General features: G+C 52.8%; 1 protein-coding gene across 3 annotated transcripts; it reads left to right on the top strand.

Moving 5' to 3' along the window:
* Positions 1–210: 210 nt before the first annotated feature.
* Positions 211–21,703, top strand: MEOX1 (mesenchyme homeobox 1). 3 transcript variants are annotated; one of them, XM_043584633.1, is made up of 4 exons: positions 226–305; positions 611–1,131; positions 17,850–18,022; positions 19,783–21,703. In XM_043584633.1, the coding sequence occupies exons 2-4, from the start codon at positions 663–665 to the stop codon at positions 19,903–19,905; spliced, it is 765 nt and encodes a 254-aa protein (XP_043440568.1). In that variant the 5' UTR covers positions 226–305; positions 611–662; the 3' UTR covers positions 19,906–21,703. The 3 variants fall into 3 exon arrangements, with proteins under 3 accessions (XP_043440567.1, XP_043440570.1, XP_043440568.1); XM_043584632.1 differs by having other exon boundaries at positions 211–1,131; XM_043584635.1 differs by lacking the exon at positions 17,850–18,022 and having other exon boundaries at positions 220–1,131.
* The last annotated feature ends 696 nt before the right edge of the window (positions 21,704–22,399 follow it).

Below are 22,399 nucleotides of genomic sequence, written 5' to 3'. Positions count from 1 at the left end.
CCCTGCTCTCTCCCCTTAAAATTAAAAAAAACGCAATACAGACAATGTTTCTTTAAAAGTCTCCATCTGCAAATCCCATTAGATGTGCATATAAGGTTTCTGATGATTAATAGTTGCCTGCTCGGGGTTTTGGTTGGAGGGGATGTGTGTGTGTGCTGGTTAACCCCTCCCTCTCCTCTCTCATGTTTCACTTCAGAAATGTGTCACTCTCTCCCCACCGCAGGATTTAAAAGTGTGCCTCACAGCCCTGGTCCAGCCCTCGGCAGGCATTTGCTGCGGGCTCCAGGACGAGCGCTCAGCAGCTGGTGCGTCTGGGCTGACACAGTGAAAATGTTTTAGTGTCATCGGCGACACATACACGTACAGGGGACCCCACTAGGCAGGCTGGCGTGTCGGGGAGGGGCAGGAGGCCAGGAGTGAAGCCTGACATAGGTGTGCCCGCACCCAGACGCGTGGCCGGCCACATGCGTGCCTACTTGAAAGAGAGACTTCAGTTTTCGTTTTGGTTTTGGTTCCTGGGGTGAATTTTCCGCCGATCGTTCTCCCCTCTTATTTATTTATTTATCTTTTTTTTTTTTTTTGGCATTGTTCAAAACTTGAATATAAAAAGCGTGAGAATCAAAACTTTGAAAAGACTGAGGCGCGCAGCGACAGACCCCCAGATGGATCCCGTGGCCAGCAGCTGCATGAGGAGCCCCCACCCCCCGGCCCCGGTCTGGGGCTGCCTTCGAAATCCCCACTCTGAAGGCAGTGGGGCCTCGGGGCTGCCCCACTACCCGCCAACACCCTTCTCCTTCCACCAGAAACCAGACTTCCCGGCGACAGCGACGGCAGCGTACCCCGACTTCTCAGCCTCCTGCCTGGCAGCCGCCCCACACAGCCTTCCCCGGGAGGAGCGCGTCTTCACTGAACAGCACCCCGCTTTCCCGCAGCCCCCCGACTGGCACTTCCCTGTCTCAGAGGCCCGGCGCAGGCTCAACCCGGGCCCAGCGGGGGGCTCCAGGGACGTGGGGGCCAGCAGCCCGGGCCTGGTGGACACCACGGGAGGCCCAGGCGAGGACTACGAGGTCCTGGGGAGCACTGCCCACGAGACGGAGAAGAAGTCCACCAGACGGAAAAAGGAGAGTTCAGGTATGTGGCTGAGGAGCAGCTGAACATTCCTTTGCTTCGTTGCTTTCCCTCTCTGAGCCGAGCTGTCCTGGCCAGCAATTGCAAACGATGATCTCTCATCTACGCAAAGGCAGGAGTTACCTTTGGGGTGCCTTCTACTCAGAGGTCCAGGATTCTCTGGTGATGGGGTTCGTCTCTGCGCCCCCAGCACCCCTGGACCCCGGGAAGATTATTTCAGCAAGTGAGTGAAATAAGATCCACAAGGATTGGGAGCATACGTGGGACAGTGCAGGCTGGCAAGGGCTGGAGAGGGGCTTTCTTGAATCCGGGCTGCCTCTGGCTCATGCTTGTCCCCACCATGCCCCGGCAGGCTCCAAATGGTCCCAGAGCCAAAGGGTTTGCTCGGCAGAGGAGTCAGCTGAGATGGGGGCTCGGAGGGCCAGGACGAGGCTGGGACCCTGGGATGTCAAGCAGAGCCAGGACTCTATGTCTCCAGGAGACTAGAGGCAGAGAAGCAGGCCTGGACCAGGATGGGAGAGGCAAGGGGTAAGGAAGAGATGGGGTACCGAGATTGGGGACATACTGCCCACAAGGTATCACCCTGCCCGTGCCTGGGCCAAGAGGGCAGGTCAGCGTGTTAAGAACAAGGCTGTGCCCGTGCCTCCTGTCCCCACTGCCCGCTGTGTCCTCCTCACAACCGTCCTCGGAGCAGGGTCTGTCTGTCTGAACCTCTAGAGGACTTTCTCACGGGGCTAAACAGGGGCAGGTAGAAGAGAAGGGTGCCACCCAGTCAACAAGAACACTCTGTGCTTTGCTTTGCGAAGCACTTTCAATGTAGCACAGACTTCCAGAGAATCTTCTGTTCGCCATGCACTGCCCAAGGCGCCGGGGACGCAGAGATGAATGTAAAGGTCTCACACCCCAAAGGGCTCAAACTGAGAGTGAGAAGAAGCTACCTGTCTAGCATTGGATGTGCTCTTTGGGGGGGGGGGGTTCCGAGATGCTGCAGGAAACACGTTAGCTCTTTTGGGTCCCGCCAGTGTGTGAAGTTGGTACAGCAGGTCTGATCAGTATCTCCGTCCTATACGCGTGGAAAAGGAGAGACAGAGTTTGAGGGGAACCCTGCTAGAATGGAGTCTAGATAGTGACCCACTTATCTGGACTTGCCCAGGACTTTTCCAGGGCTAGCATTGAAAATCCAGCATCCCAGGAAACCCCTCAATCCCGGGCAAATCTGGTAACCCTAGGACCGAGCTCAAACCCTAGACCTCAGACCCCAAAGCCCGCTCCCTTCAGCAGATTTCAAACAGAATCCTCATTCGGAAATAGTCACTCTCCGTGCTTAAAGAAGCCCCTCAACACGCTCACGATGGATGATAGGGACCACAGGCCTCCTGGCTGCCTGATAGGAGGGCCCTTTAAATCTCCAGCTGGTTAAATCCTGAACTATTCCTAGCCCTGGCTGGAGATGTGCCGAGATGGGGCACTTTCTGCTTCTCCTCGCCAAGGGACTCTCAGCGACTTGGCTCTGTGCCCAGTTGAAGAGCTCTCCCCTCCGTGGCGCCTGCCCGGTACCTCCCCTGCCCACATCTTCCCCCGATGCATCCAGCCACTTTTTTTTTTTTAAGTTTATTTATTTATTTTGAGAGAGAGCGCACATGAGTGGGGGGAGGGACAGAGAGAGGGGGAGAGAGAGAATCCCAAACAGGCTCCGCACTAAGAGCACACGGAGCCTGGCGCGGAGCTGGGTCTCACGAACCTGCAAGATCATGACCTGAGCCATAATCAAGAGCCGGTGGTTAACCGATTGAGCCACCCGGGGGTGGGGGAGGGGCGGGCAGCCGCTTTCCAGGGAACTGGGAGCCGAGGCACCAGAAGGCACAGGCAAGGGGCTGGCCTGAGGCAAAATCATTCTGTGTTTCAGCCAGACCCAGATGTGTCATCATTGCTTCGGGCCAGTGGCCTGTGGCACTGCATTAGGGAGTGAGCTCCTGTGCCAAGCAGGTGACCATCCCAAGAGCACAAGGACACCCTCCACTGAATGCCCTGCAGCTCTTCACAGGGTCAGCCTCTGGGGGGGGGGGGGGCGGTGCAGATTCTCATGGGCCCCGGGATCCCCGTCCATCCGGGTCCCCTCAGGAGCAGCAGCGATGGCAACAGCAGTCGGGCAGGGCACAGCAAGCTGAGTTTCATTCATTCTTAGGCTTCCCGACCCACTCTCTCTGTTCAGCATGGGAATCTTTACAGCCCAGCTAGTTGCTTGAGTCTTTCCCTTTGGAATTGAACTGGAGGGGGCCGAGGCAGGAAAGATCAGCTTCTTAAGAGCCCGAAGAAAGGGGAAAGCAGGTGAGCAAGGTTCACAGCCAGCTCTAGGAATCTGGAATCCAGCTCACGGGAAACAAACCCAGAAAGAACCCCCATCCCACTCCACTGATCCTGAGTCACGGCTTGCATTCTCTGTTTAAAATTCTGATATTTTGTTCCGCAGGGATTTTTTTTCCACATTAAGTTTTAAAATTATTTATTTATTCTTATTCATTTTTGAGAGAGAGAACACAAGCGGGGGCGGCGGGGGGGAAGTGGGGGGAGAGAGGGAGACACAGAATCTAAAGCAGGCTGCAGGCTCCGGGCTCCCAGAGCCCGACGGGGGGCTCGAACCCACGAACTGCGAGATCATGACTTGAGCCAAAGTCGGACGCTTAGCCAACTGAGCCACCCAGGGGCCCTTTAACTTTGATTTTTTAAAAACGTTGCATTCAGATATTATTTCTCTTGATTACTGAGGGTTTGACACCACCTGCATTTTGCGCTGTGTGTCTCACATGCCCTTGCTAAACTATCTCTGAAGATTAATCAACCATGGATTAGAAATGGGTTTTCCATGGGGCGCCTGGGTGGCTCAACTGGTTGAGCGTCCGACTTCAGCTCAGGTCGTGACCTCACTGTTTGTGGGTTCACGCCCCGCATGGGGCTCTGTGCCGACAGCTCAGAGCCTGGAGCCTGCTTTAGATTCTGTGTCTCTGTCTCTCTCTGCCCCTTGCCTGCTCACACTCTGTCTCTCTCAAAAATAAATAAACATAAAAAAAAAAGAAATGTGTTTTCCAGAATTCTTCGCGAGGCAGGCAGACACGTTGCGTGACTTTGGAAAACTTCTTAATTGCTTTGAGCCTCTGTTTCCCCAGCTGCAGAATGGTATCATAACAAAAGCACCTTCCATACAGAGTCACTGTGAAGATTAAATGCACTGATCCCTGAGATTAGCACTGTGCCTGGCACATGAGTTCAATAAATAGCCGCTCTGAATGTTATTAGGCCCATGTTTCCAGAACCAACCTTCAGAACATAAGGGGGTCGATGGAATTGAATATTTCAAATACACTGACTCAGAAATTGCTGAACTTGGGGTATAAGACATGGGAACGTCTTGCAGTTATCCCTGGTCCCAAAATCCAGTTGTCCTCAGGAGCTCGGACCCCAGAGTTCTGCTGGAGAGGTTGGGGGGTGAGTCGTGCCTGGCGAAAGGGCCCCATACTGGCCGGCGGAGGCGGCTCTAGGAACAGAAAGTTACTGGAAGTTTGTTTCAAGAGGAACGTTCTCTGCTCTCCCCTCTCCTTCTGCCAGTCCCAGCTGCTCCCCTATCACCCCCACTAGAAGTGGAGCTGATTAAATAAATGATCAGGAAAGCAGGGGTCTCTGGCTCCCACTCAGAGACCTTCTGTTGGTTCACAGCACAAAACTGATTTAGGAGACCAGTGTGATGTTGTCTTACCGCAAACACTCCCAGCCCCAGGGCCCATGGGTGTTAAAGATCCCTGCTGGCAGGGACAGCTGTGAGGCCACTGTTGTTTGCCCTCGATCTGTCGATCTGTCTTGCTACCGTGGTCGTCTTTAATTTATGGGAATGAGGGATTTCGCGGTGATTTCCTGGCGGGGTTCAAGGGAAGGTCGCGCGTGATCCGCCTGGCTGTAGGTGAATCCGATCTCCCGCCTGGGAGAGGTTCTACCCCACCCCCACCCCCACCCCCACCATGCTGGGGCTCAGCTCTGCTCGCTAGTGCTCTCACGGACTCCCCCTGCCTTCCTCAGACTCGCTTTGTCCTGTCTCCTTACTGCCTCCAGCCACATGAGTTCACTTGCCCTGCAAACACACCCCCCTTTTTCTCCTCCCAACCTCATTTGCCGGAGAACTTTCCCTTGCTTCAAGCATCCTCCCCGTCTCCCACTCCTCTGCCTGTTGAAACCCTTCTGATGTTAACATCCAGCTCGAAAATCACCGCCTCGAAGAACCTTTCCTCTTTTTTAAAAGCTACGGTTCCCCTTGTACCTAGCATCATTTCAGTGGAAGCTGTTGCTGAGAAGTTGTAGCTTTTAGTTTTCACTAGAACCTGTGCTGATTTTCTAAATATATAGCTTATAATGGCACAGAGGAGCTCTCCTGAGATTTCTTACCATGGGACGTCTTGTATTTGAAATCTCCACTTTAAAAATTATGATCAGGGGCACCTGGCTGGCTCAGTTGGTAGAGCATGTGACTCTTGATCGCAGAGGTGTGAGTTTGAGCCCCACATTGAGTATGGAGATTACCTAAAAATAAAATCTTTGAAAAAAAATACATACATACATACTATGATAAAAAAAAAAACCACATAAATAAAACTTACCATCGTGATCATTTTTCTTAAATATTTATTTTTGAGAGAGAGAGAGAGACAGAGTGAGAGCAGGGGAGGGGCACACACACACACACACACACACACGATTAGAAGCAGGCTCCAGGCTCTGAGCAGTCAGCACAGAGCCCAGCACAGAGCCCAACACAGGGCTCAAACCTATGAACCGCGAGATCATGACCTGAGCTGAAGTCGGATGCTTAACCAACTGAGCCACGCAGGCGCCCCAAGACAAGTTTTTTTTTTAATGTTTATTTATTTTCAAGAGGTGATGGGGAGAGGCAGAGAGAGAGGGAGACACAGAATCGGGAGCAGGCTCCAGGCTCTGAGCTATCAGCAGAGTCTGACATGGGGCTCAAACCCACGAATGGTGAGATCATGACCTGACCCAAAGTCGGATGCTTAACCAACTGAGCCACCCAGGCACCCCTACCATCGTGATCTTTTTTTTTTTTTCAACGTTTATTTATTTTTGGGACAGAGAGAGACAGAGCATGAACGGGGGAGGGGCAGAGAGAGAGGGAGACACAGAATCGGAAACAGGCTCCAGGCTCTGAGCCATCAGCCCAGAGCCCGACGCGGGGCTCGAACTCACGGACCGCGAGAGCGTGACCTGGCTGAAGTCGGACGCTTAACCGACTGCGCCACCCAGGCGCCCCTCGTGATCATTTTTTTAAATATTTTTTTTAAGTTTTATTTATTTAAGCAATCCCTACACCCCATGTGGGGCTCGAACTCACAACCCCGGGATCAAGAGTCACATGCTCCTCTGACTGAGCCAGCCAGGCGCCCCAAATAGTGATCATTTTTAAGTGTACCGCCCAGTAGTGTTAAATCTATACACGTTGTCCTGCAACAAATCTCTAGAACTTTTTCATCTCACAACACCGACATCCTAAATCCATTGAAAAACAACTCTCTCCTTTTCCTTCTCCCCGGGCCTGACAAATAGCATTCAACTTTCTGTTTCTGTGCCTCAAGGTGTGGGGGCGGGAGGAGGGGGTGGCCAGGGGGTGGGCTGAGGTGGGGCTGTACCGTTATATTGGATGAAGAGTAAATCCGAACAGAACACGGAGTTCGTTTAGGCCAAAGTTAAACCCGTTTCACTTGGCCTTTTAATACCAAGCGTTATTAAAGGCTGATCTAAAAAAAGAGTTAGACTACTTTTGATATTTCGTGTGAGTGAAGTCACGCAGTGTTTGTCTCTCTGTGACTGACTTATTTTACTTAGCGCGATGTCCTCCAGCTTCATCCGTGTTGCAGCAGATAACAGGCTTTCCTTCTTTGTTAAGGCTGAATAATATCCCATGGTATGGATATACCACCTTGGCTATATCCATTCACCTGTTGATGGACAGACACTTGGGTTGCTTCCAAGTTGGCCATTATGAATAATTCCACAATGAACACTGGTGTGCAAATATCTCTTTAAGATTCTGCCTTTGAATTCTTTTGGATACATACCTCAAAGTGGAATTGCTGGATCCCACGGTAATTCCATGTTTAATTTTTTGAGGAACCTCCATACCCTTTTCCATAGCCACTGCACCATTTTCCAATCCCACCAACAGTGCACAAGAGTTTTTTTTGTTTTTTTTTTTTAATGTTTATTTATTTTTGAGACAGAGAGAGACAGAGCATGAACAGGGGAGGGGCAGAGAAAGAGGGAGACACAGAATCCGAAACAGGCTCCAGGCTCCGAGCTGTCAGCACAGAGCCCGACGCGGGGCTCGAACTCACGGACCGCGAGATCATGACCTGAGCCGAAGTCGGCGGCTCAACCGACTGAGCCACCCAGGCGCCCCACAAGAGTTTTGATTTTTCCACAACCTCACCAACACTTGTTCTTTTCTGTTTTGTTGGTTGGTTGGTTGGTTGGTTTGGGTTTGTTTGTTTGACAGTAGCCTTCCTAACAGACATGAGACGATAACTCATCATGGTTTTGATGTGCATTTCCCTAACGCTTGGTGATGTTGAACATCTTTGCATATGCTTGTCGGCCCGTTGTAGATCTTCTTTGGAGAAATGTCTATTCGAGTCCTTTGCCCATTTATTAGTTGGATTGCCTGCCTTTTGCTGTTGACTTGTAGGAGTTCTTTATATATTCTGGATATTAATCCCTCATCAGTCTATGGTTTGCACATATTTTCTCCCGCTCTGTAGCTTGCCTTTACATTCTGGTGATGGCTCCCTCCGCTGCATAGACCTTTTTAAGTTGGACGTAGTCTCATTTCTCTATATTTGCTTTTGTTGCCCGTGCCTCTAGTGCTATATTCAAGAAATCATTGCCAGACCTAATGTCATGAAGATTTTTCCCCATATTTTCTTCTAGAGGCTTCACGGTTTTAAATCTCATGTTTAGGTCTTTAAACTATTTTGAGTTAATTTTTTAATATGCTGTGAGTTAAGTAAGGGTCCAACTTCATTCTTTTGCATGTAGATATCCAGTTTCCCCCGCATCATTTATGGAAGGTCATCCTTTCCCTACCGTGTAGCCTGAGCACCCTTGTTGAAGCTCATCTGCCCATATATGTGAGGGCTGACCTCATAAGTATTCTGCTCCATCATTCTACACGTCTGACTTTATGCCAGTGCCATACTGTTGTGATTACTGCCGATTTGTAATACGTTTTAAAAAATCAGAAAGTTGTGAGGCCTCCCTCTGTTTCACTTTCTCAAGATTGTTGTGGCTGCTCAGGGTCCTTTGAGATTCCATATGAATTTTAGGATGGTTTTTTTTTTTTCCATCTTTGCAAAAAATGCCATTGGGATTTTGCTAGGGACTGGGTAAGTGAGGCCATTGTCAACGTAAATTGTTTCCTTAATATCCCTTTCAAGATTGTTCACTGGTAGTGGATAGAAACACAGCTGATCTTTGTGTGTTGATGTTGTATCCTGCAACTCTGCTGAATTCGTTCGTTAGCTCCGAGAGGTTTTCTTTACGGAATCTTTCGGGGTTTCCACATACAAGATCGTGTCATGCGTCAACAGAGATCGTTTTTACTTCTTCCTTTCCAAAATACATGCATTTTATTTCTTTCATTGTACGTTGGTTTTTGTTGTTGCTGTTGTTTTGTTTTTGCTTCACAATTGAGTATGATGTTGGCTGTGGGATTTTCATATACGGCCTTTATTATATTGAGACAGTCCCCTGCTGTTTCTAGTTTGGTGGGTGTCCAAGGATCCTTTCCTGACCTCCCTCTCCCAAGACACAGAACATGCCTCCTTTGTACCTCCATTTCTGCATCAAACCCAGTTTGCCTTTCATCCGGAGCTACAGCATATGGCTCCCTTCTCCCTAAAACTGAGGTGTCTGGAGGGCCAGAACGATAACTGGTTTCCCTATGCAGTCTCCCTAGCACCGACTAGAACATTTACCACGGGAGGAGCTCATTCAATGTCTGGTCAATAGCCTGTTACGGCCTGGCATCCATCCATCCATCCATCCGTCCATCCATCCATTCATTTTTCTCACCTTCTCTCTGAGAGTGGCTGTGCCACCTGGCCCCGGGGGTTTCCACCATGTGTGATGAACTCCTGTAAAATTCATCAGGACTTTTACAGTCTCGCTCAGGAAAGAGTGTGCAGACAGCCGGACTTCAATCATAAAACCAGCCCAGGGGCAGGGCTAGTGCTGGGGTCAGAAAGACACAACGAACAGCCACTGGGCTGGCCACTTCTCTGCAGGAGTGCCCCACAGGGTACTCAGGTCAGCTCCCAAGTACCGGGGCCACCAAGGCTGGGAAGCAAGTAGAGCTTCTGTGGCAGAAAAATATGGTGGAGTCACTCACTCCACTAGGACAGTTAGGGGGGCTGCGATGGCTGGGCAGCTGGCGGGCCCAGCTGTCATACGGATGTGTGGCTGTGTTTCAGGTCTAGAGGAAAGGGCACCTTTTCTAATTTGCAGAGAAGTCTCCTGTGGACTGGCATCAGCCTTGCCAAGCACCCCTCCTGGCCTTGCTCCCTCTCCTCAGAGGCGAACGCTGGCTCCGGGGATTTAGGGGCATCTCAGTCTGCCCGGGTTGCCGTAACAAATCACCATACGCTGGTCGGCTTACACAGCAGACGCTTATTTTCTCATAGCTCTGGAGACTAGAAGGCCAAGATCAAGATGGCAGCAGGTTTGTTTTCTCTGGAGGCTTCTTTGCTTGGCTTACAAATGGCCGTCTTTCTGCCATGGTTCCACGTGGTCTTTTCTCTGTGTGTGGGCATCCTTGGTGTCTCTCTCTGTGTCCTAATCTCCTCTACTTACAAGGACACCAGTCGGATTGGATCAGGGTCCACCCTAATGGCTTCATTTTAACTTAATCATCTCTTCGAAGACACTATCTCCAAATACAGTCCCATTTTGAGGTCCTGGGAGTTAGGACTTCAACATATGGGGGAGGAGGGGGCAATGCAGCCCATAAACAGGAGGTAGAAGAACAAAGGGCAAGGTTCTAGCTGTGGCACCAAGGCGCAAGTTAAGTGAGAGCAGCATCTCAGGGGTGCATGACCTCAGAACTTTCCTAGCCCCGGGTCCTGTTGGCCACTAGAGTTTTTCCACTCAGAGCATTGTTTCTGGCTACAAAAAGATCCTTACATTCTTACCTTACACCTACAAGGAAAGACACTTTTAGGAATGAATCTTTATATTTATTTTAAGGTTTATTTATTTATCTTAAAAGAGCGCGAGTTGAGGAGGGGCAGAGTGAGAGAGAGAGAGAGAGAGAGAGGGGGAGAGAGAGAATCCCAAGCAGGCTCTGTGCCGTGAGCCTGACACAGGGCTTGAACTCACAAAACCGTGAGATCACGACCTGAGCCGAAACCAAGAGTTGGACTCGACCGACTGAGCCACCCAGGTGCCCCACGAATGAATCTTTGAAGAAGTGGGCTGTTTGACACAGGAAGAAGGAAATGAGGTGATAATGAAATGAACGGACAACCTCAGTGTCACTTGGGTCGCAGAGTACCATGCCGGGTGATGTCACATCCGTGCCCACCCTCCGTGCTGGGCTGCAGCCTAGTAAAGAGGGTGGGGGGAGGGGCTCGGGGGCTAACGTTAAGTGCACTAACAGGGCAGAGCTGGACGCAGTCCCAGATCCACAGCTTCCCGTCTGTGTGACCTCCGGCGAGTGCTACACCCCACTGAGTCCCAGCCTCCTCTGAAAAATGAGGATCACGGGTCTACCTCGCAAGGTTGCTGTGGGACAGGATGAGATCGGAGATGTAAAGACACAGCCAGCACTTGGTAACCCTTCGATCCGTTGTTCCCAAGCCCACAAATGAGCAACCCTTCTCTTTTCAAAGTCTTCCCCGACCCTGGCTGCATCCCAGGTCACCTGTGCTCAAAACCTGGCAAGGCAGGGACCCGAGGTCAGAGGGAGCCTTTGCAGCCCGCCACCAGCTGGCTCTGCCTTGTCTCTGAGGGCTCGTTGGTCCAGGGTCACTGCAGTGCTGGGCAGGGTGTGGCTTGAGGGGCACGCAACGGCTGCAGCCCCCCTCATTCCAACTCCAACTCCAGACACCCCCCCCCCCCCCCCAGCGAGGAAGAAGCCTTAGGAGCCAGAGCGGCCAGTGTGGAAGGAGAGACAGGTACTCCACATCCCGCCTGGTGAGAGCACCTGCCCCCCACAGTCAGGCAGAGATCAGGGCCCAGATCAGGACTCGAGGCCTTGGCCATTGTCTGAACTCAGAGGCATCAGCACAAACCCTGTGCCTGAGTCCCCTCGGGCCCCAGCCAGATACGGTCTGGAAGTTCTGCAGAAAGTCAGTATCCACCAAAGCAGCACAATTCTGACCAGCATCTAACACAAAAGGGTCCGAAGAGCTCATGGGCTGTAAGAAGGTCAGCGAGGAGCAAACTCAGGCCTGCCCACCGTCCTGCCAGGGCGGGGGCTCAGGGGTCCCGCCCTACTCACCTATTTCTCTGGCTTGAATAAGTCAGGACATCTGGGCCCAGGGGGGTGGGGACGATTCCAGAAGCAAAACACTTCTTCCTTCCCCTGCCGACCCCCCTGAAGCAGCGCCTGTCCCCCAGTGCCCTTTCTGCCCCCTGAGCTGGGCTTCCCTGGCCTCTGGCCAGGATTCCTCCCCCGCCCCCTCCCCAGCCTTTTCTATTTCATGGTGTCCCTGTGTTCCTTGAACACAGTGGTGGAGGAACAGTGTGAGCAGTGGGGTCTGGTCCTGAAGCCCACACTTCCTTTGGTGACAGCTGAGGGCGACATCTGGAACTTATAAACACAAACAAAGCCCAGAGCTGCCCGTGCCTCCCCCCACCGCCCATCTCAGAGGCTTGCTGCTGCTCCCGGCCCTCATTTCCACGGCCCCCCTTCCCCTTCACCTCTGTGCTCCCTTATTCCACGGCCATCTACACTCCATCTCATCGCCTGTCGATTCCCCTCTCCCTCACCACCTCATACCCCCACTGCCCCACCCCACCTGGGTCCTTCAGCAAGGACTATAGCACCAGGCATTTCCATTCCAGAACAATCTGCTTCTCTCCCAGGAAACATACTTTGAATTCCCCCCACCTACTCCTGAGCTCCTCAAAGAGGCTGCGAACCCTCCCCATGTCTTTTGGGGCACCCATAGGAGAGGGAAAGGGCCCGGACCTGAAGGTGGGTGGAGCTCATGGGGGCCCAGTGAGACAGGCAGGCCAATCCCAGGAAGCCAAGGACGTCCTGGGACACAAAAGTGCAACTCGTCTTGGGCTGGTTCCATCTGGGTCCTGTCTACTCTGATGCACTTTGACTCCTCCCGAAGTTGAAAAGTATCAGAACTAACAAGGACGTCAAAGGCCCGCACTGTGACAGCCCAGGAAGCCACATTTGCCATTTTCAGAGGGGTTGCCAAGGTTTCACCTGCTGACAGCATGCCCCAGGTGTCTCCTCCCTTTCTCCTCCCTGGGGAGTCCCAGGGAATCAGACATGGACGCACAACGGACATGTCCCTGGAGTGAGCACAGCCTCTGTGCTCACCGTCCCCCCTGCACAATGTGACATATTGGCCGTAGCCCCAGACTGGTACCAAGGCTATTCCACCAAGCCTTTCAGTCTCTGGGTCTTCACTTCTTCATCTGTTCAATGGGCTGGTGTGTACCTTACCTGCCCTCCAGAATAATTAAGAGGACACGACAGGAAGCAGCCCAAGATGTGGAAGAGCGTCCTGTCGAGGGAATCTGGGTTTGAGGTCTAGCCCTGCCGCTAACTAGCTGTGTCTTAGGCCCTCTCTCACCTACTCTAGGCTCCCCTGTAAATGGAAAGGTGACTGGAGATAGCGCTAAGCCTCTTCCAGCGCTACTCTTCTATGATTCTGCGGTAAATGTGAAAGCCCCAAAGATGTTTATATCTGGGGAAAAGAGACCCATTGTCAACGGCAAAGTTGTTATTTGAATGCACAGCCTGTGGCTTTCTATCGTCTTGGACAGAAATTTATGGAAAATGGCCATGACAACTGGGGAGTAGGGATACAGGCCTCCAAAAAGGCATGTTCCCCAGCGTCTGTCTGAACTTCCTTGTAGCTCCGATAAAGCTGTCTGCTAACTTTAGGAAGGCCTGCCAAAACTGACAGCTATTTATGAAATAATTTACCCTGGGTGGTGGAAAAGCTCACGGTGGAAACCGCAATCACACATACATCCTGTTTGCATTTCTCCGGGCACGACCGTTCCATCGTGGCCCCACTGGCTGGCTGGGAGGGTGGTGCAGGGGCCGGGCAGGGCGGGCCGCTCCTCCTGAGCCACAGAGGCAGGCCGGCGGAGCACCAGCCCATCCCTCTGCAGTCCTGGAAAAGGCACCCCTGCCCTGGAAAGAGAAGCAGGACCAGGACGGCTGGGGTGTGATTCTGATCGATGCTTTAGTTACTGTGCCTGGAATCATTCACTTCCCCTCCTGCCACCCCCCACCCCCACCTCCACCGCAAGGCTGACATAATAGGGGCCAGAGACACAGATCCAAGCAGAGATGCAGAGACATAGTGGAGAAGGGAAAACAGCTAAAAGGCCAGACGTTAAAAAGGCATCGCTTCCACACAGCTCTGGAGACGGGGTACCTTGACAAGTCTCACCTCTAACCTCCACCGTGACTCACGTCTGCAATTTCGTCTCCGGGAGAACCTCTTCTCTTTTCGTGGTTCTTTCAGACGGAGCCTCACGGCACACCCAGCGGAGCCTCACGGCACACCCAGTGCCGTGCTAGGGGTTAACACGCGTTACCCGTGGCATTTTACCCCTGCTGATCGCCGTGGATGTAGATATGCTTGTTTTGCAAAGGAAGGCAGTTCAGAGAACTTCAGAGAGTTGCCCCAGGTCAGAGAGCTCTTCTTTAGAGCCTGCTAAGGCCCAGATTCTCCAAGGAGAGAATCTGAATCTCCCATTCAGCTCCGGGAGGGGCGCTTTGCACACCAGAGGGAGGTAGAGGTTCCCTGGCACGGCCCTGACCTTTGGGCTGAGGACCTTGGGAAGACCAAGGACGGCCTTGGAACAGAGCAGAGAGCCTGACCTCGGATCTGACTGAAGGGAGGAACTAGGGGCCCGGACAAGAATATTTGAAACTGGAGGGGCCTCAAGTTCAAGGCCAGGGGTTCTCAACAGAAGAGAGAGTAGGGAGACAGGAAGGGGATGCCAGGCTGCATACTGGGGAAGGACCCTGACACCAGCTCCTCAGGGGCGCGAAGACCCAGCCCAGCCCCATGCTCCTACGCATGGGGAAACTGAGGCCCAGGGTGGGGAGGAGGCCCCCCAACAAAGGTGTACTCGCCTGGGGTCAAACTATCCTGAGGGCAGTGTGCATGTGAACTGTGCACGGGAGCTGGCAGACCGAACACCCCGAGCCAGAAATAGCTCAGGGTTTGTCCTCATCCTCCTTTTTCGATCTTGATGAAAATGGTGAACAAAGCAGAACTTCCACTTCTGCCCCCCGTACTTCAGGCCCTTCTGTCATTTCTAACAGTGATGAAAGGTCTTCTTCCCCATTCACGGAATGGCTCGCTCACTCCCCAGCTCCGGCTTCTCTGCCCCATTACTGTTTCCCAGGCTGAGGCCCAGTGCCTTAATCAGGACAATAAGAGGAGAGGGGAGGTGGGCAGAGAGAGGTCCAAGAACCAGTCCAAAACCAACACAGAGGGGTCCTCTCCCTACCTCCCCTCCTCTCTCTTGCGTCTCCTGGGAGGATTATGTGCAGGACTGGGCAGGGGCGGGGGCAGGGGCTGTTTTCTGGGGATTCCATAGGAACCCGGGCGCACCTGTGCGGGCCCAGAGGAAGGGGAGTGTAGGTGTGGGCATCCATCCGGGACACGGCCTCCAGGAGCCCTGGATGCGGAGACAGGCAGAGCTGCGAGTCCAGATCAAGCCGTGCCAGATGGATGATGGAAGACTGAGGCCAGCGTTGACCACCACACCTCTAGTCAAAGGGATCTGGGTCCCAGTCTCGGTTCTGTACTCCCTCCCTCCCCTCCCCCAAACACTGCTGGGCACACTGGGCAAGTGCCTGGGCCTCTCCGAGGCCGCTTCCTCCTCAGTACCCTGAGTAGGATTTAGCAAATGTTTAGCAAATACTGCGCCAGGTACGGGAGCATGTGGGAAAAATCAGTTCCCGGTGGGGAGAAAGAGAACCCTGTTAATCAAATTTTCACAAATTTCACATGACAGTGCTAAAGGGGACAATAATACTCCTGGGGGTGTTTTGTGGAATGGATTAAATGCATCTGAGGACACAGAAGCCTTCAAGAAACCACAGCCCCTCAGATGGCATCTCGGGGAGCCGAAGAATTGGAAGAATACTTTTTTCTTTGTCATGCACTTTAAAGTCTCCAAAGCAGTTTCCACACACAGGAGCTGGTCCAGGCTTTCCAATAACCCTGGGAGGTAGGTGCTTTATTTCTGGAGGAGGCAATTGAAGCCCAGAGAGGTTAAGTGACTTCCTCAAAGGCCCCAGCAAGGAGACCAAGGACTCAACCTTGGCGCTTGAGTCGGGGCGTGGTTTTACACTCACTCATCGTGACAGGGAAGAGCTGGGAACCACTGTGAGCTGTGAGTCAGGCTGAGATGGGAAAAGGCCGGCCAGGATGTGCTCCGGAAAGGCTGCCCCCCCCCCCGCCGCCCCCCGCGGCCGGAGGCTGCCAAGGCCTTCTTTCGGACTGCCTGGGATCCCTAGCCCCCGGGGCTGCGCGTCCTCCCCACCCCCCCCCCCCCCCCCCCCGCCCACGTTCCGGCTTCCGGAGGGGTCTGGGCCAGCCTTCTCCAGAGCCCACGGGACAGTCAGTACAACGGCTTCCTGCCCCCTGAGCGCGTCCCGCGGGCGACCAAGCGCCAGGGAGATCCTGGGGGGGGTGGGGGAGAGTGGTGCGCTCCTCCGTCTTCTCTGTTCCCGCAGGGGCGCCCGGATCACTTTCACGGTGCGCCCCCCACCGCGTCGGGAGCTGCCACCCCGGCCCCTCTCCCTGGCTCCTGGGCGGCGGGACCGGGACGCGGGGGGTGGAGGGACTGGAACCCGAAACACGGACTGATGGAAAGCAAGAGAAGGCCTGCGGGGAACGACATCCAAGGCCGAAGTTCCAGAATGGAACGGGGTTGACGAGGGGTCTCCACCTCCCACCTGTTCGCAATGTAGCTGCTTGGTGGGGAGTGTGCACGGCTTCCCTGCCCTCCCCCACCCTGTCTAAAAGCCCTCCCCCCGACACCCGCCCGACACACACACACACACACACACACACACACACAGGGATGCGGTCGTGGACCGGGCAGGAGGTGGGGGTGTAGTTTTCAGTAACGCACCTGACTCTGAGCCTAGGCCTCCTGGTCTGTGAAAGGACAATGAAACGAAAAGACTTCTAAATTTTAGAGCCCTGCAGGCAAAGTGGGTCCTGTAGCCATTCGCGGGACAGTGGCACGTGTGGGTACCTGTGTGGGTGTCTGGGTCTCCTTCTGGCCCCCCCACCAAAGTGAAGGCAGACGCACCTCTCACCTTGCTCAGGAGAGAACATATAGTCCCTGTCGTTTGTACGCACTCTACAGTTTGTAAATCCTCCCTACAAGGATTTTACTTCAACAGTATGTGAGTCAAACTGCCTGGGTTTGAGTTCAGCCTCTGCTGCTGCCCGGCTGGATGAACTGGATGAACTTACACAGCTTGCTCACCTTCTCTGTGCTTAGTTTTCTGGTCCATACGTTGGGGCTGATACAAGAACGCACCTGGCTGAATTATTGTGAGGATTAGGTGGCTGACACGTGTAAGGGGCTTGCTCCCGCCACCACTGTTGGCAGTTACGATTGAGGCCCTGCTGTGTCTAACTCAGAGCCCAGAACTTTCCAGACCTGGCCCCTCCCGGTATCAAAGGGGGAAAGAAGCTTAAGGCAGCACACTTCTCAATTTACATGTGCACACAACTCCCCTGGGGATCTTGCTAAAATGTGATTCTGATTCAGCAGGTCGTGGGTAGGGCCTGAGATCCTGCAAGTCTGACCAACTTCCTGGCCCTGCTGCAGCTGCCATGGCATCCTTCGAGAAGTGAGGTCTTAGAGCAGTGGTTTGTAAACTTGACCTTAAGTCAGATTCACCTTGAAGTCTTGGTAGGGGCCGCTGGGCCCTACCCACCCCCCTACCCCCCCAGCCTTTCCGATTCAGTAGGTCTGGGATGAGACCTGAAGATAATGCATTTCCGATCGTTCTCAGGTGATGGTAAGGCCGCTGAGGGCAGAGAGCCTTTATTTTAGAACCTCTTGCCCCACAAGCTTCTGGCTACTACTAAAGTCAAGCGGTTGGGGGTGGGGAGGATGGGCTGGATAGTAGAAATCATTAAACAGGGTGCCTGGGTGGCTCAGTTGGTTAAGCGTCTGACTTTGGCTCAGGTCATGATCTCATGCTTGGTGGGTTTGAGAGCTTGGAGCCTGCTTCGGATTCTGTGTCTCCCTGTCTCTCTGCCCCTCTCCTGCTCGTGCTCTTTCTCCATCTCTCAAAGATAAATGTTAAAAAATTTTTTTAAAAATAAATAAGAAAGACAAGGTAAGGATGTCCTGACTCTTAAGGATAGAAGGGAACAGAGGAGACCTCAGCGGCTCACATCTTCCTCTTTGGGATGCTTTCTCCGCAGACAACCCAGAGAGCCGAGGGAAGCCTGATGGCAGCAGCAAGGCTCGAAAGGAGAGGACAGCCTTCACCAAGGAGCAGCTTCGGGAGCTTGAGGCCGAGTTTGCTCACCATAACTACCTGACCCGGCTCCGGAGATACGAGATCGCTGTGAACCTGGACCTCTCGGAGCGGCAGGTGCAGCCCAGGGGCCCCTCCTCCTCCTCCGGCCGTCCCTTCTTTCCTCTGCTCTCTCACCCCCCCCTACATCCCCCCACGCCCCCCACACCTCTCCTTTTTCTCCTCTCTGCCCAGTGCAGTGGTTCTCAACTGTGGCTCTACCTGAGAATTACCCGCAGAGATCTGAATAACATTGATGTCTGGGCTTCACCCCTAGAGATTGTTTTCATTGGTCTGGGACATCGGAGTTTTTCAAAGGTCTTCTAGATGGTTCTCACAGGCAGTCAGGGCTGGAACCTCTTATCTGGTTATTCCCAAAGTGTGCATTGAAATCGTCTAGGCCCTTGCTTAAAATGCAGACTCTAAGGGGTGCCTGGCTGGCTCAGCCCAAAGAGCATGTGACTCTTGATCTTGGGGTCGTGAGTTCAAGCCCCATGTTGGGTGCAGAGATTACTTTAAAAATCAAATTAACAACTCAAGGGTCACCTGGGTGGCTCTGTCGGTTAAGCGGTTAAGCGGTCTGACTCTTGGTTTCGGCTCAGGTCACGATCTCATGGTTTGTGAGATTAAGCCCCACACCAAGCCCTGCATTGAGCCATGCGTCGGGCTCTGCACTAAAAGCGTGGAGTCTGCTTGGGATTCTCTCTCTCTCCCTCTCTCTCTACCTCTCCCCCAACCGCTCTCTCTCTCTCAAAATAAATAAACATTAAACAAAATTTAAAAAGTAAAAAAAAAAAAAGGCAGATTTTGTAACGCTGGAGAGCCATTTTGCAGTAATCATAAAGTGGGACCAGGAATCTGCATTTCTTTTTTTTTTTTTAATTTTTTTTCAACATTTTTTAATTTATTTTTGGGACAGAGAGAGACAGAGCATGAACGGGGGAGGGGCAGAGAGAGAGAGGGAGACACAGAATCGGAAACAGGCTCCAGGTTCCGAGCCATCAGCCCAGAGCCTGACGCGGGGCTCGAACTCACGGACCGCGAGATCGTGACCTGGCTGAAGTCGGACGCTTAACCGACTGCACCACCCAGGCGCCCCAGGAATCTGCATTTCTAATAAGTTCTTTAGCTGGTTCCTGGGCACACCCTAAAAAAAACTTCCTAGGCCTTTCATTCCGGGCTTTCCCTCAGAGCATTCCAGCCACACCCGTACTCTAACATGGCGTAAAGTCTTATAATAATAATATTTGATAGCAACTTTCAGTTGATGAAGGGCTCTGCTGGAGTGCTAGGTTTAGAAAACTAAGCTCAGGTCCTGTCTCTACCACTTTCTAGCCCTGTGACCTCTGGGGTGTGTCTCCTAACCTCTCCAGGTCTCCATCTGTAAAACAGGGTCGTGACCACACCCTGCAGGCAGTGCTGAAACTCAGATGAGGGAGTAAGCAGCCCGGAGCTATCTAAACTGACAAGTACTTCAGTACTTCGTAAATGTGCCTGGGGAGGAGGGTGGTAATCCTCTGCTCCCAGACCCTTGGGTAACAGAAGCCGGAGGAGGGGCGGGGCATGTGAAAGGGGGTGGGGCCAATGCCCAGTGCCTTTTAGACCCTGTCCCCAGACTGTCAGGCTTTCTTTGTCAAGAGACACAAGACAGGCCTCGGGACAGATTGATGTGTCCTCCCTGTCGTGTCAGTTCCTGGTGCCTCTGGAGGAGTGGGGCAGGGCAAGCAGAGGTTCAAGTTGGGGGTCCCTGGAACTATGACCTGCTGGCTCGAGCATCCATACGGGGAGGTAGTGGCACCTGCCTTGAAGTGACCAGGTTCCTTTGCTTCCTCCGCCAGGTCAAAGTGTGGTTCCAGAACCGAAGGATGAAGTGGAAACGTGTGAAAGGGGGTCAGCCTATCTCCCCCAGTGGGCAGGACCCAGAGGATGGGGACTCTGCCGCCTCTCCAAGCTCAGAGTGAGAGTCTCCGTGGAGGAACAAAAGACTGAGGACTGAGCCCCCTCCCCAACTACCCTCACCCCAACCCCACCTTCACCTTCTCCCACCCACCCCAGGGCCACCTCTCCACGTCTTGCGGTGACTCTTAAACCTGAAGCTGTCCAGCATTCCTGGAAGCCTTGAAGTTTCCCAGGAAGTTCTATCCAGTTTTGCCCTGCCCCAAGCCCTTGGCTTCCCACATTTCTTGCGGAATCCTACAGCAGCCTGACTGGACTGAACCCGAGCGAATCTGGGGAACAGCTCTGGGCGCACCGTCGCTCAGGGTGTCTCGGCCGCTGCCCACACCTCCTCCTCCCACCTTCCTCCTACACCAGCCAGACCTCCTCTCCAGGTCTGGACACCACCTGATCTGCTGGGAGAGGAGCCCTGGGACCAACTAGTGACCTGTGAAAGCAAATGTTCCAAAAGAAAGGAAACGATTAGGACACACGCACCCCCTGGACCACCCTTCCTTTCTGGGTTCCATATCTGAGGCTTTGGGGGCCTTCAGTTGCCCCCAAACCCCAGGGAGAGTCAGTGTGAGGAGGGTTGAGGACAGAAACTCAGTCCTTGTCTCCCAAATCTGTTGTCTGAGTGGCCAAGTTTATGACTGTCAGAAAACTGTCAGAAAAACAGGCTGGCGTAAGCGGTCCCCGCCCCAGCCCGTTCGCGCTGACTTGACTGGGTGGCTGAGAACGGACCCAGGACAACACTTCTTCAGAGTCCATTCAGGGATGCGGCTGGGACTGCTGAGCAGCTAGCTACTCCTTTTCAATCCACAGTTTTTGGATTGAAAACCTACCCAGACGCTCACATTATTGAGTCGAGGGCTGGAAAGTGTCCCCTGTGTTCTGAGGATGAAGAGATCACTCTAGGGCCAGTGAGTGAGGACCTAGAAATGTGGATCCTTGGAGCGGAAGTATCCTGTGCCTTCAAAGGATGCTGTCTGCAAACAGGGACAGAAAAACAATCCCCCTTTCTCCATGGGATACATCGGAGCCCTTCTGATGTGTTCCACAATTGCTGTCATTATGGGAGGAGCTGCTAAGTTTATGTACGTGGACCGCCCAGATCTTCTGGGGTGACCCTCCGGGGACTGATGGCCAAACAGCCTGGGGCGACTGGAGCCTTCGAGAGAGACCTCGGCCTGCCTCGTACGCTGCCTCCCAACGCCAGCTGGTGTCGCAGAGGGAGGTCAGCAAGAGTTTGGAGCTCTTGTGTGTAGATTTAATCACTCGCATGTAAAAAGAACCCCACCTCCCCATCCCGCAAGGACAGACGCTGGGGAAAATGATTGCCAAATGAGATGGCTGGTTAGAGCATGTGTAATTTTTTTCTAAAGCATATTTCATATATTTTCTTAAGATGACATCAAGTTAACTGTGCAAGGTTAATTCACTTAGTAAGAAAACTCTTGGAGAAATAAAATCAATAAAAAAAAACAACGTTCCCGGGCCTCTTTCCTTGCAGAGCCACGCTCTCTCTGGGTGCAGCCCTGTGATGCCCATGTGAGGATCACCCAGACAATGTCTAGAAACAAAGAAAAAGGGGAAGAAAGAAAGCACTGAGAATCAAGGTGCCCCCCCTTTAGGGTCTTCAAAATGTGGGGGTGCAAGTGTGATCGTTGTAGCAAAGAATGTTCTTCCATATGCAACCACATCGTCTCCATGTCCCCTTGTAAAATTTTAGCTGTCCGTGTCCCTAACCTATGGCTTATAAAATCATTGAAGTTCTGTAAACAAAAGATGGGTTCTTTTGTTAATAAAGGAATCTTGACCATACACTAAGCCCCCCTGACTTTTTTTAACATTTACTTATTTATTTTGAGAGAGAGAGGGAGAGCGTGAGTGGGCGAGAGACAGAGAGAGAGGAGGGAGAGAATCCCAAGCAGGCTCTGCACTGTCAGCGCATGCACCGAGAGATCACGACCTGAGCCGAGATCAAGTGTAGGACACTTAACCAACTGAGCCGCCCGGGTGCCCCAAGCACCCCTGGCTTTTAAATTCAGAGTCTGGAAGTTTTGGTTTTCCGGGGTAAAACGCACACCAATAGTAATACAAATGCCACAAGAAGCAATGGCCGTCGTCCTCTGTCTTTCTTAATTAAAAAAAGATTAGTTTCACCGAGATGTCAACAATGCACAATGTAAGACTGGCTACAGAGAGGGGAGGGAGGGCGCCAAGAGAGGAGACCAGGCCAGGATTCAGTCTTGAGTCAGTCTGGGCCCAACGTGGGCATTGACCAGAAATGACATCATCAGGAGCTGGCAGAGGAAAGCAGACCAAAATCAAGATGCCAAAGAAAAGGTTCAGGCTCAAAGGCAAGCAAAACAGACATCCTCGGGCACTCCAGCGCCTCCCCCCCCCCCCCCACCCCCGCCCCAACTCTACTCCAGGGGCTTCAGAGGATATCAGCCTCTCCTGTTTTTCCTGGTCTCTCCAGAATGTGCCTTCTCTGTCTCCCATGCAGACCCCTTT

The sequence above is a fragment of the Prionailurus bengalensis genome, chromosome E1, assembly GCF_016509475.1.
Source record: "Prionailurus bengalensis isolate Pbe53 chromosome E1, Fcat_Pben_1.1_paternal_pri, whole genome shotgun sequence".
Lineage (NCBI taxonomy): Eukaryota > Metazoa > Chordata > Mammalia > Carnivora > Felidae > Prionailurus > Prionailurus bengalensis.
Note: the sequence above shows the minus strand (reverse complement) of the source record. Positions and strands in the feature narration are given on the sequence as shown.

Excerpts from the sequence above, each read along its gene's own strand:
- MEOX1 (XM_043584632.1), top strand. The coding sequence starts at position 663 with ATGGATCCCGTGGCCAGCAGCTGCATGAGGAGCCCCCACCCCCCGGCC. Across the intron at positions 1,132-17,849 it reads ACGGAAAAAGGAGAGTTCAG|ACAACCCAGAGAGCCGAGGG; the intron begins GTATGTGGCTGA and ends CTTTCTCCGCAG. Across the intron at positions 18,023-19,782 it reads TGGACCTCTCGGAGCGGCAG|GTCAAAGTGTGGTTCCAGAA; the intron begins GTGCAGCCCAGG and ends TTCCTCCGCCAG.